Consider the following 12,151-nt stretch of genomic DNA (forward strand, 5'->3'; position numbering starts at 1 on the left):
TGTGCGCATGTACTGCACACATGCTGCACATATGCACATAAAAATTCACTGGGAACAGCATTTGTCTCCGTGCTTTTTGACTTTGTCTAGAAATTGCAATCTGCTTATGAAATATTTTGCTCCTCCTGTAGTTAATGTGCCATGCATTTGTAAGGATCAGCCATGCAGAATGCCATGTTGTGAATAAAAATAAAATACCAAATAGCAAAGGCAAGCACGGACATAGCTTTTTTTCCCTCAGACTGCATGAATGTATATATGCACAAATCACTGTGAGATGCATAGAAATACTGCAGGTACTTATCATTGGAGGGAGCAGTAGTATTTTCTCAGCTTCATGTCTCAAATGTAGGAGTGTATCATGAGATCTGCTTACCTGTTGGTGACTGAAGAGTAGTAAGGCCAAAGCAGAGGTGTCTCGCTGTCTGCAATGCCTCTGGCAGCATTTGGGATATTGCTCTGGTCATCAGGTTTGAGAGAGAAATGTGAGTGTTGTGCTGTCCCAGTATTCCCATAATGTAGGTGTCCTGAGTATAGACCAAGACCTGATGGTGCTGTGAACAGAAAGCTGGGAGATGAGCTCTGCCCAGAACTTTTACCACGAATGTAAGGCAGATATGACAAACACACAGGTAAGGAGTTCTTTGAGTGAGTAAGAACTTATTGGGCCATCTTGAGGCCAGGTGTCCTCAACATGCAAGCAGCCTTCTCAGTGCTGCACGTCTGTGGGCACTATATATAACTCCTCCTGGATTTAAAGGAGACTGTAAAGTTTTCTTTTCTTTTTTCTTTCTTTCTTTCTTTCTTTTTTTTGATTGAAAGGCCTTTGATGCATCCTAAGAGGGACTTTCCCAGTGCACCCTTTGCTCAGCAGAATGGGGTGTCAAGATGTGATTATATTCTCAGTATAAAAAAAACTAATGTTTCAGGTGAGAAGTGGAGGGTACTGTCCTCTGGGACAGTATGAAATTGAATCATTAGGAAGAAATTAAGGCACTGCTTGCAAATAAAACTGGACCTTTCTCTGCAAACATTATCCCTGGGAATAATTGGAGATCTGCATTCAGGCTTCCTGCTGGGTCCAGTCCCTGGAGGACACAGCTGCTGTATTGCTTTACATGGTGCAGCAATGCACAGGGAGATTTACATATATATCACATAAAAGTGTTTACAAAAAAATTAGCATGTGATTGAGCTGGGAAGCTGCAGAGGGCCCCAACTGTATGAGTTTCCATGCATTTCAGCCAGAAGATTTATTTCCAATTTGTTATTCATAAGGGAAGAGAGAGAGATTGGGATGGGGGCCTTTGAAGTGGAAAACAAAGTCTTCTATTCAGCCTTCAGCTTAATAGAATACACATGACACAGGCTTGGCATGGCGGCCTGCTTTCATGTAATGTGCTCGTTGTCATTTTGCCTTCCTAGGCTGTGAATGCTAGTGGGAATGGGCACTGCTCTGGAAAAGTCTCTATCTCCTGCTGCCTTCTGCAGGAGATGTGCAGTGCGAGCAGGTAGGAGCTGAGTGGTCGTGGTGACAGCAGGCTAATCGGATTGTTGCTATTGTGTTGCTAACAGTTCCCAGTTTGGGTTTTGCAGTGGAAGAGGCTATCTAGTAAAAGCAGAATCACTGCAAGGCTTACACATGAACTTCTGCCTGGACTTGGCCTCTTTGGAGGCCGTGAGCCTGGAGCTCTGACCCCAGTCTTGTGTTGTGGCAGTAATGAGCAATTCCATCAGAAGTCAGTGACTTCATATAGGTGAATAAGGCATGTATTTCCTTTCAGGAGCAAGGCCCTATTTTTTCAGTGATGCTATTATTACCCATGTCTGCAGCCTATCATAGCTTCTTTGCCTTGCGCTGCATTAGTAGCACTGAAACCACACTTAATGCAGCATGTGGACGAGTGTTCTTGAAGACATTACCAGTCCTGTAAGGACCTGTCAGTGGGCTGGGAGAGAAACCACGCGTGACCTTCAGCACATCAGCCCAGCCCGCGGTGCCAGCGTGGTAAGGAAGAATTTGCAGCAGGGTCCTGCCAGGCCTCTTGGTTCCTTTTGGCTTCCCTCTCTCTCCTTGCTTCTCTCTTGCTCTTCTGCATACTCAGGTTTGGAGCTCTGGGTGAATCATCGAAATCAGAGATGGAAAGAAATGCATGAAGTCATCTCATCCTGCCCTTGCCAATGCAGGATTATTCCCCACAGTACAGTGTTGAGTGCCTTCTCCAGTCTATTTTTAAATGACTCAGAGGAGAGGGCTTTCCTCTCCTCCCTGGGGAGGCTGGCTCTGCTATTCAGTAGACCTCACTGTTGGGGAATTTTCTTCCTGTTCTCCAGTTCTCCTTTACCCTAATTTAATTGAACTGTCTCAGGCTCCACCCTTCTAAATAATTTTCCACATTACGTGACACTTGCAAATACCTGTTGTCAATTTGTGGGCATGATGGATGGGAATTCATCACAGTTTGTACAGACCTGTACCAGGAGACCAGACGTTATCAGAAACTAGATTTCAGATTTAGAAGCCAATTAATAAGAATGACATGTAGAACTGTTTCAGAAACACCATTGGTGCAGACCCCCATCATGACTGAGTATAGGCTGGGCTTCTGAATGTCTGCATTAATATGTTTGTTTTCCTGTTTGTCTTCCAACAGATCTTGCATAGTGGTCTTTGCATAGCAGGAGTAACTGCTGCCAGTTCTCAGGTTGAACTGTAGATATATATGCATTTGAAGAACTTTTAATTAAAAAATGCAGTACAATTTTTGTCAAGGGGCCACAGCAATTAAATTTCTAAACCTTGGCTTTCAGGTTAAGGTTCCTTATGGTCCTTAAGTATTATGAGAAGGGTCTTGAAGATGGGATTTGTGCTTTGACAATGCCTGGATGTTTTGGAGCAGCGCTCTTTGTCTTATGATGGAGCATGCATCCTTCATCCAGTAGGACTGACTTGCAAGAAAGCTGCATGTCCGAAGAGTGTAAGTTATTCCAGAAAAGCATCTTACGGGTTTGAAGAATTACGATTCCCTATTTATTTATTTATAAGATGAAAATCATTTTCTGCTGTGGTTGACAGAAGAATAGAAACACATTCTGAAAACACCAGGAAAAAGAATGACTAGCATTAAAGAGGCTGAAATCCCTTTAGTGTTTTCGTAAAGCAGAGCTGCAGCTATTTAGCTGTGGCAGGATACCAAACAACATTGTGGCTGGCCATTGTTGCTTGAACAGTTTGATTTTTAAAACATTCAGCTGAAATATAACCACCAGCCAAGTTGGAAGAAGCGAGTCACAAGGACAGCATGTTAAATCAAGAGTCAGCAAATGAGGGAAATGAGTTCCCGTGCCCCAGAGGAGTGTGGCTGCATAGCAGAGCAGGAGCCTGAGAGCAGTATCTCAGCTTAGCCTAGCTATCGGGTTGCTTTCAAGAAAATGTTATAGTGTAGAAATAATACATCTTTAAAAGGAGTGAGATGGTGCTGTAGTTATAAAATAAAATCATTGATTTCTCTGCAGTAGGCCTCAGAAGGGCCGTGGATCCTCCCCTTTCTGCTAAGCAGCATTCCTGAGCTCATAAAACAGAAATCTCTCCTCCAAAGAACATCCAGTGTTAAGCATTTCAAAAGATGGGATAGGGATGATGAGGGGGGTGGAGGAGGACACACAGTGACTGTAGCTGGCAGAATAAAAACCCACCCAAGCAAGCTTTGGCCTTTGCTGCTGGTACCAATCAGAGTCATCAAGCTGTGTGTTTGACCTGATTCTTAGTACTTGCTTTTTAGAAGACATGGTTCTTGTTGGTGTTTTAGAATGTGCATGTTTACGAGAGAGTTTAATGGGTTGGAGCGTGGTGTGTGGGAGCAGTGGCAAGGAGAAGGGTGTGTGGTCCCTAATGACGCCAAGTGAAAAACAGACACACCTGCTTCTGAATATAATGGGAGCGATAAGAGTAATTTGCTTAATGATGGTTTCTTTTGGGAGCACAAGGGGAAGGGTTGGTTTAAGAAGTGAAGGGGAGCAGACAATTCGTATCACGCTGGACCAGGGACTGCTCATCTTGCATGGGAGTGCTGGGTGGGTCTGGGCTGAGCTGGTGCTGCTGCCTGCATGCTGCCCCCCTTCACGCAGTGTTTTGCTTTGCGTGGTTTTATCTGCCAAAAAGAAAATCAATTCACAAAATATTTGCAAGGTTACATGGCCACAGGCTTAAATACATACATATGAAATCCTTGAAAGCAATTTGCTTCAAGCCGCCCTCCGTTCCAGACATCTTTCTCACTCCATCTGCTCGTTCAAGTACACAAGTTCCTTGGGAAAAATCACTTATTACATCACTGAAAAATGCCACAAAAATAGCTTTTCGCTTAAGTTCCCATCCTCAGAGTTAACTCGCATGGGGATCAGATAGATTCGAACATTTAATAACTTTTTTATTTTCCTTTCTCTTTAAACACAGGATCTCTGGTCATGGAAGCAGGGTCACGTGGTGGATTCTTGGCAGTCAGCAGTCTGTGGAGCTTTTGCAGGTGCAAAGGATTATATGTTATACTGGGAAAGACTAAAGAAGAAAAGGAAAAATGTGCAAATCTATTAAGTATAGCAGAACAACATTCCTTTGTAATTCAAGTTTGTTTAGAAGAAAATGGATCCAGTTGTTATTTGGAAGTAGGAAAGTCAGCAAAGGAAAGAGCAGGGGGAAAAAAAGGCCGACTGAAACAGGGTGTCTGTTTGAAAGACAACCAATTTGTTTTTGACAAATTTCTGTTATTTAAAATCCAGGGGCCTGTCAGTCAGGCTTTGCGATTATTTCCAAGTTGATTTGTAAAATCCTCATCCAGGAGGAACTTCGCTTGGGTGCGGGTTTGTGCAGCTGTCTGCTCCCAGCGCATCCCCAGGGCTTTAAGTGAGAGGCCATGATTCACCATTCATGTGACAGCTCTGACAGCCATGTAGATTAACTAGAGTCAGGAGAGCAGAGGCTAGCATTGCACAGCCTGGAGGCAAAAGCCTTCTGCAGCAAAAAAGAAACGGAGGGTGAAACATCTGGGCAATCTCCAGACACTAGAACAAGAATAAAGAGTGGCAGAATACAATACTGCACTATTTATTACCAAGCAAGCCAGAAGTTAATTGAATTCTTCAGTAGGCTTCTTGCTTGATTTTAGACTACTGTAGATATTTAAAAAAAAATAAAAATAAAAATCAATTAATGACTCATCAGTGTAGCTGACAAGTTAGAGGGAGGAGAGACTTAACTGTCTTAATAGAAAAACAGATTAGTAGTTCAGAGATGGATAACCAGAGCTTTTCCCCAAGGAATTAAAATACATTTTGAGATTCTAAACCAGTGGCACAGTATGTGGAAAAAATAAATGCTGCTTAAACAGAAATTATAGCATTTCTTGAAATAGAGATTATCAAAAGCAAAGCTTGTTCTTTGATGACTTGTAAAGTCAGAGCTGTTACACTGTATGTGATTTTTTAAAATAAACTCTCTTATGGGAATTGAAATATTAATAGCAACAGAATTCCAGCAGTGTCTGAGGCTTCCTTTTGGTAGGCACTGTAATGGCACAGCTGAGAAGAGAGGGTTGATGGCTGTGAGTGCACTCACTTTAGAAGACCAGGCATGCAAGCAATGGGAGGAATAGTTTGAGTAGAATTGATTCAATGTGGGTCCAGAGGGGCTATTTTAGGCAACCTGTTGTGTGTCCAGCTGTATTTTCTATGTTGATTTGATGTGAAAAGGTTTTATTCTGCTTAAAATTCGGTCTGCTTTTGGGTTTTACACTGACTTAATCAGCACAAACAAAATGAGAGCGGTTGAAGCAGATGGTTCATTTTTGTTTTGAAACCAAACAAGCTATCAGGCTAAAAATGCTTTAAAATGCAATCTGGGTCTCTCCAGGTGTGATAGGAGATCATTAATTTAACTGTGTTGATTTCTTTACAGTCATATTGATACAAAAACTGTGTTCAGGCACGTTCAGAGCGCTGGAAAGGTTATCTGATTTACCCAAGGCTTTGTGGAGTAATTTCCTGAAGTCCAATTTGGTGCCTCAGTTGGAAACTTAGCCTGGTGCCTCTGTTTCCTTCCGTCTGTGTCTTGATTCTGGGCAGTTGTGCTTGAACTTGCTACTGTTTGATGGATGTTTGGTACTACGTGCTCACTTTCCAGTGGAAACACGCAGAAGGAGCTTCCAGAGGCACAATCGTGCATGGGTGCTTCAGTGCCCTTGGCGTGCAATGGGAGACCTGACACCTCATGCTCAGGGGGACACCAGGTCCTGGAGCAGCACAGAGAGTTCCAGGTTCATGTTCAATGAGGCAGTTCATAAGCTCTATTCCCAAAGCAGGAATCTTCGCAAAACTGCAGTAGATTTTTTTGTAGGTTGTGCAATATATAGCAATATGTAGATTGTGATGAAACTGGTGATGATATATTCTGTGGTTCACCTTGCAGCTTCAGCTCCTCCAGCCTGGTTTTCCTGTTTTGTTCTTTCCTTCCCTATTCTTCCCTTTTCACTAGCAACATTTTAAACTCCCTGTCTGATGTGTCCTTTGAGAGCCTGCTTCAAAACTCTCAAGGTTAAACTGGCTTTGGGTCAGAGCCTTACCTTTCATTCCCTCCCTCTGCAGACACACAACAGGCAGAATCTGCATTGGACTAAACCAGCCCTGCACCCATTCTGTTTTACTGAACATATTTAGCCCCATTACTGAATGGAGGAGGTGGAAAAATAATTTCCTGCTTTCTGAAGTTTCTATTCCACATTAAAAACTATTAACTACCTACTTACAGCTTCAAACGAGAGAAGAAAAAGCAGACCAAACATTTTATCCCTTTTTTTTTTTTTTTCCTCACCCAAAGCAAAAATTGAAATGCCACCAGTACCCTGTGAAGAAAATAAGATGTATTTATGCATCTGAATGGGTTTAAATCATCACATTATAAACCTCCAATGGAGAAGATTATCCAAAATCCAGCTTTTGAATGCAAAGATGCTATCAAATGCCACTGTGGTAGTTGTGGGTTAGAGAAGTCACACAGACGTGCTTTTCTCCTGTGTTCCTTGCTTGAATTCAATACTTGCTAAAAATATGTTAGAGGTCCTGAGGGGCAGGGTAATAAGCTGAAACAAACTGAATGAGAGGTCCTCTTTGGCTTCCCTTTATGGGGAGCACACGCATACACGCATGTGTCTGTGTTGGTTAGCTCCTAGCTACGTCGTAATTGATTGTTTGGCAAAGGCAGAACAAAGAGTAACAATATATTGAATTCCATCCCCAGTGCCTGTGAAATAACAGAGATTTCAGCCAAAGTGCTATGAGAGCCCAACTCTTGTTGAGCGCACATGTGTAGATGTATGTATGCTCTCCATGGGCTTTTTATAGAAACGTAACAGGCACGAACATAAATATCACATATTTGGAATCTTCTCTGTCTCATCTGTTAATAATTTAATCCCCAGAGGCCTTGTCCAGCTTTCTCATCATCTCTGGTGTATTCAGTAGAGGAGACGCTTGGAGCAGTCAGGGACTGAGAGAAGGAGATATGTGAGCAGGCAGTGGGGAGGAACTCAAGAGCAGATCTGTATTATAGACTGTCCCAGAAGAGTCCTGTGTGGGTTTCTGATGCCCTCCGCAGATTTGGGCTGCTGGCAAGGAAATTCTGCCCGTGGGTATTGACCTTTGTTAGGGAAGCAAAGCACTGCCCCTGCAACAGTGATACTGCTCCTGTTTGTCACAGCACCAGAGTGCTCGTTTAATGGGAAAACTGCCTCTATTAAAGATGCTTCCTTTTTCTCCAGAGTTTAAAAAAAAAAAATAATTACTTAACATTAATAATTTGTGCTCTGTTTTGACAGAGTCACAGAGAATGGAGGTGCAAGCCTAGTGAATAATAAAAGCACTAATGAGACCTTTTTGCACGTTAGCAGGAGGGACTTCCCATCACTTTTGTTTTGATCTAATTGGCTCTGACAAGATTACACACTGTGTCTGAAAGCCTCTTTAACTCTATAGCTCTGAATAAATTTCTGAGTAGTTTTCAGGATTCTCCCTTCAGTGTTTGCCTGGACCATGCTTCTAAATCCAGAGCAGTTCAATCACTGGAAGAGCAGTGCTTCTCCTCCTGGTACTTCTGCTGAGGTCACTTTGCTCTAGCACTGGCAGGTGTTATCCCTGCAGTGATAAATGACCAGAATCAACTTCTTAAAAATTAACCTAGTGTCAATAAAATACATCTTCAAATCAAGATCTGCTTCCTTACCACTAGGATCGAGTTATGTCTTGTCCTCAAATGAAGTGCTTCATTCTGTTCTGATGCTTCTCAGTTTCTATTTGCATATGACAGCTAAGAACGATAGGAAATGCCAGCAGAAACCTAGAGGATTATCTTGAAGTCTTCAAGCCTTTTTATTCTTACTGCCAAGTAAAGGTAAATTGCTCTCTGCTTGGCCTCAGTACAGTGGATGTCTGTCTCTAGCACTTCCATCAAGACCTGGTCAGTGGGAAAGTGTGAGTAGCAAGGGGATTTTCTGTTTAACACCCTGCACTCGGTAAATTTTAGGCTGTTCAGTTGACATGTGGGAATATACAGTGTCCATTGTAACTTCTTGGGAGACAGGTGATGAATTTTCCAGTAGCATGAACTTTTATTTTCCCAACAGAGGTGTTTGTTGCCCTGCAAGAAGCGTTAACAAGCCAGGAGCCTTTTCCTGTGTGCAAATCTATCTTTATGCCTACTTGCTGAGCTCAAGCCAGTAGACAGATCCTTGTAAGGGCAAGGGATAAAAGGAGTCTTCTCTATGAGTGAGTTGGTAAGTCAGTGCCCTCGTCTGGTCCCAGGCTGTTCTGGAGGTGCCTTTTCTCTTCGGTAGCTCTACAGAGACAGAGCATGAGGTTGGATGTGTCTGGGCCTTTCCTTTCCCCCTCACACTATGATACCTTATTTTTTCTGACTGTTGAACAGACATTATCAGCTGTGTGACAGCTCTTGGAGTTGTGAGATAGCCATGCAGTTTTATGGATGAGGTCACTCTAAAATTACCTCGGTTAATTAGGGTTAAGGCTGAAGCATGTTCATTTTGTCGGACTTACTGCCCACAATACAATGTTATTCCCTACAGATGTTAACTTTAATCTTGTGCTTTTGTTAAGCGTATGCAAACTTGCATTTAATTTGTCCTGCTGTTGTGCTTGTGAAGCATTTTATTGTTGCTGTTGTCTTTCTAAATTGACTGGTAAATCTGTACCAAATACTTCCCAGTGATGGAAAAAGAAACACTGAAAAGTTAATAACCAAGGAGTCTGCAAGATCCAGATGTTAGCTGGGGAAAATTGAAAACCAATCGGTCTTGATTAAACTGTTTAGATAAGAGTGTTTTGGAACGTTGTATCAGAATGAACTGCGTTTGTTCAAAATGCTGTCACTGAGTTCGATCCTGCCAATAAGGAACTGTTAGGAATGATTGCTTAAAAAAATTAACAGGCTCCAATAAGGAAAGTGAGTTTGCCCTACTACAGAGCTGCCATCACCTCTACAGCTCAGCACTGTATTGAGATCCATCACCTCTGCAGCTCAGTGCTGTATTGAGATCCATCACCTCTGCAGCTCAGTGCTGTATTGAGATCCATCACCTCTACAGCTCAGCGCTGTATTGAGATCTTTGATACAGATCCAACAGCCCTGTGACTCACTGTTCAATTGTGCCTTGATTTGTGGGCAAAGGAAGAACTTCCACATCCAGACTTGTAAATCCACCATTTTCCGTGGAGATTATTTTTATTACTCTAAAAATACATTGCTGACACGAGTACCAAGTTTCTAACCCAGTCATTCTCTCAAAACCTTTTGGGGTCATTTAGTCAAAAACTGGCTCACAATGAAAAGATTTTTGACCTTAAAGAAGGTCCAGGAATGGGCTGGAATTTACTTTAAGTTGCTCATAGTTTCTGCTTTGGCTTGTTGTGTGCAGCCCGTTTTTCTGCTTTTTAGTGAGAAGTCACTGCTAGAAAACTTCCGGCAGAGTGAAGCTGCTGGGCTGAGCTTACGTGAGCAGAAGCTGCTGCTCCAAACGGGGCGTTCATTAACTCTGCTTCCCTGCTATTCTGGTTTGAGATCCAAGGCATTGCGCGCTTGCCTTGCTGCACACCCTGAATTATCATGGGACCTTCCTTAATTAGCTGTGAGAAGTCATTACAGGGTGCCAGCTGGCCAGCCCCCGTCTGACAGAAAGCAGGGCTTTAATGTGTTCCAGCTGCGGTGGCTGTGAGAGGTGCAGGTAAAATCACCATCCACCTGGGGAGCTGACGTTTTTTTTTCATGACTTGTCAGATTTTAGAAGAAATGTTTTCTCCCTTTCCATCCCAAGAAAAGGAAAGATCAATTTTTCTACATTCCAGAAAACTTGGAGCAAGACATAGGTTATTTTTAGCTTATTCCCTGGGTGCTGCATAGGCTTCAGCCTTTGGAGTCACTGTTTTCCTCGCTGTAGCAGATAGAGAGTTTATCCAAGCTCCAAAGGAGCAAGATAAAAAACACCAAGGGAACACAAAGGACAGATTTCAGAACAAGTCTTTCTTCCCTCCTTTCCTTTTCTTTCTTCGCTTACTGCTGTGCTGCTCCAGTGTTTAGAAGTTTCCTTCAGTTTGGCTCTTCCTCAGCATGAATTACTTGCTTAGAATACTGTGAATAGAGGAGGCAGAGAGAAATCAGAGTTAATTTTAGGATGGTGAAATAAGGCAAAGGGAATAAGAGCCCGGGAGAAAAAGCAGCAAAGCTGGTCTCTAGGTAGTGCAAGAGGCCAGACTGCAGCCACAGTGTTAAAATGTGGAGAAATAGGCACACGTTTGTGGGTGAGACATGCACATGGATAAGCTTAAGATTTCTGGCTTTTGGGACGAAAGCCACAGCTGAGCTGGCTGCTCTGAGTGAAAGTAATGAGCTCCAAGGGTGAAGTTTGGGAGTGATTAGGGAGAATAAAACTGCCTGTGAGAAGATGACACTTGTGGCAGCGGACTTCTGATAATTTCTAACAGTTTCACATTGTTGTTTTCCAAAATTGAGCTGATTTTCATTGGAGATGAGCTCCATCCCAAACTCTGGCTTGTCGTCTTTCCCTTGAAGCAGAATCTCAGGTCTAACAGTTGAAGTTCAGATCCAGTCTGTGTCTGTGTTTCAGATGCAAAACATCCTTCCTCTCTTTCTAAAGTGTCAGTGTTCAGACTTTAATTCTCAAGGTAGAGCACAACATGACATGCTTATTTTACCTTCTCTGCTCGTGAGCAAGCAGGTTTTTCCTTTCGTGCTTGCCTGTAGTTGTTGAAAGTGGAGTCTGTTATTGCTAAGGCCTTTGTATATTCTTCATATGCGTCCAAATCGAGAGGACACCTGTCTCAGCAGGGATGCTTGAGTGTAAGGTTAATAGCACAGAACTGTTATTCCTTAAGCCAACATACAGGAATAAAACACTCTGTATGTGGACCTTTGAAAACGTGCCTGGGCTCTGACATGAGGAAACATGCTGTAGGCATTAATAACGAAGCAGTGTTGACCACAACCATGAGAATTATAGGTAGTATGGCATTCATGTTTAACCAACAATGTCTCACTTGTGTTTGGTATTTTAATTTGCTCAGGTGGATTTGCAGCTGCAGTTACCACACCTCTCGACGTAGCGAAGACAAGGATTATGCTGGCAAAGGTAAGAGTGGGAAATACCAGCAGACATGCAGGTGAATGGCAGGGGTAGTTTCAGAGTGTCTCAGTGGTCATTACAGAATGAAATTCAGAGCATATTAATGATGACTTCTGCTCTTCTCATTGAAGACAGGATTAGATTTGAACAGGCACTGCGTGCAAAATTAATGGAATTGTGTTCTGTTCCTTGAGTTATTCTTCTAGTCTTTTCCCATAGTAGCTGTCTGAGAAGGTGCTGCAGTTCTGATGGACCCCAGACTTGCTGAGGCTCATGCAGCGGTGCCCAAAGTTAAATATCCCAACAGGGATTTTTTCCTCTGTTGTTTTGGTAGTGGTTTCTGTGTGTGTGGTTTTTGAGGAGGGCTTGACACTAGATTTTCATCCTCCGTTTTTAAACCACAGAGATCATGATGACTTAGTTCTGCCATCCAAGGCAGAAGGAAAATG

General features: G+C 42.7%; 1 protein-coding gene across 4 annotated transcripts in view; it reads left to right on the plus strand.

The window, feature by feature from the left end:
* The window catches only part of SLC25A26 (solute carrier family 25 member 26), a 94,277-nt gene that overhangs the window by 63,355 nt on the left and 18,771 nt on the right, over positions 1 to 12,151 (plus strand). For all 4 annotated transcript variants that reach the window (XR_006180805.1, XR_006180804.1, XR_006180806.1 and 1 more), the window contains 2 exons: positions 4,457 to 4,526; positions 11,644 to 11,708. Coding sequence is in view for 1 of the 4 variants with exons in the window: in XM_042880852.1 (XP_042736786.1) it covers positions 4,457 to 4,526; positions 11,644 to 11,708 (135 nt within the window). In the remaining 3 variants the exon portion in view is untranslated. The remainder of the gene's footprint in view (positions 1 to 4,456; positions 4,527 to 11,643; positions 11,709 to 12,151) is intronic.

Source organism: Lagopus leucura, unplaced genomic scaffold (genome assembly GCF_019238085.1).
Source record: "Lagopus leucura isolate 7727_CA_CO unplaced genomic scaffold, USGS_WTPT01 Super-Scaffold_100028, whole genome shotgun sequence".
In the NCBI taxonomy this organism is placed as follows: domain Eukaryota; kingdom Metazoa; phylum Chordata; class Aves; order Galliformes; family Phasianidae; genus Lagopus; species Lagopus leucura.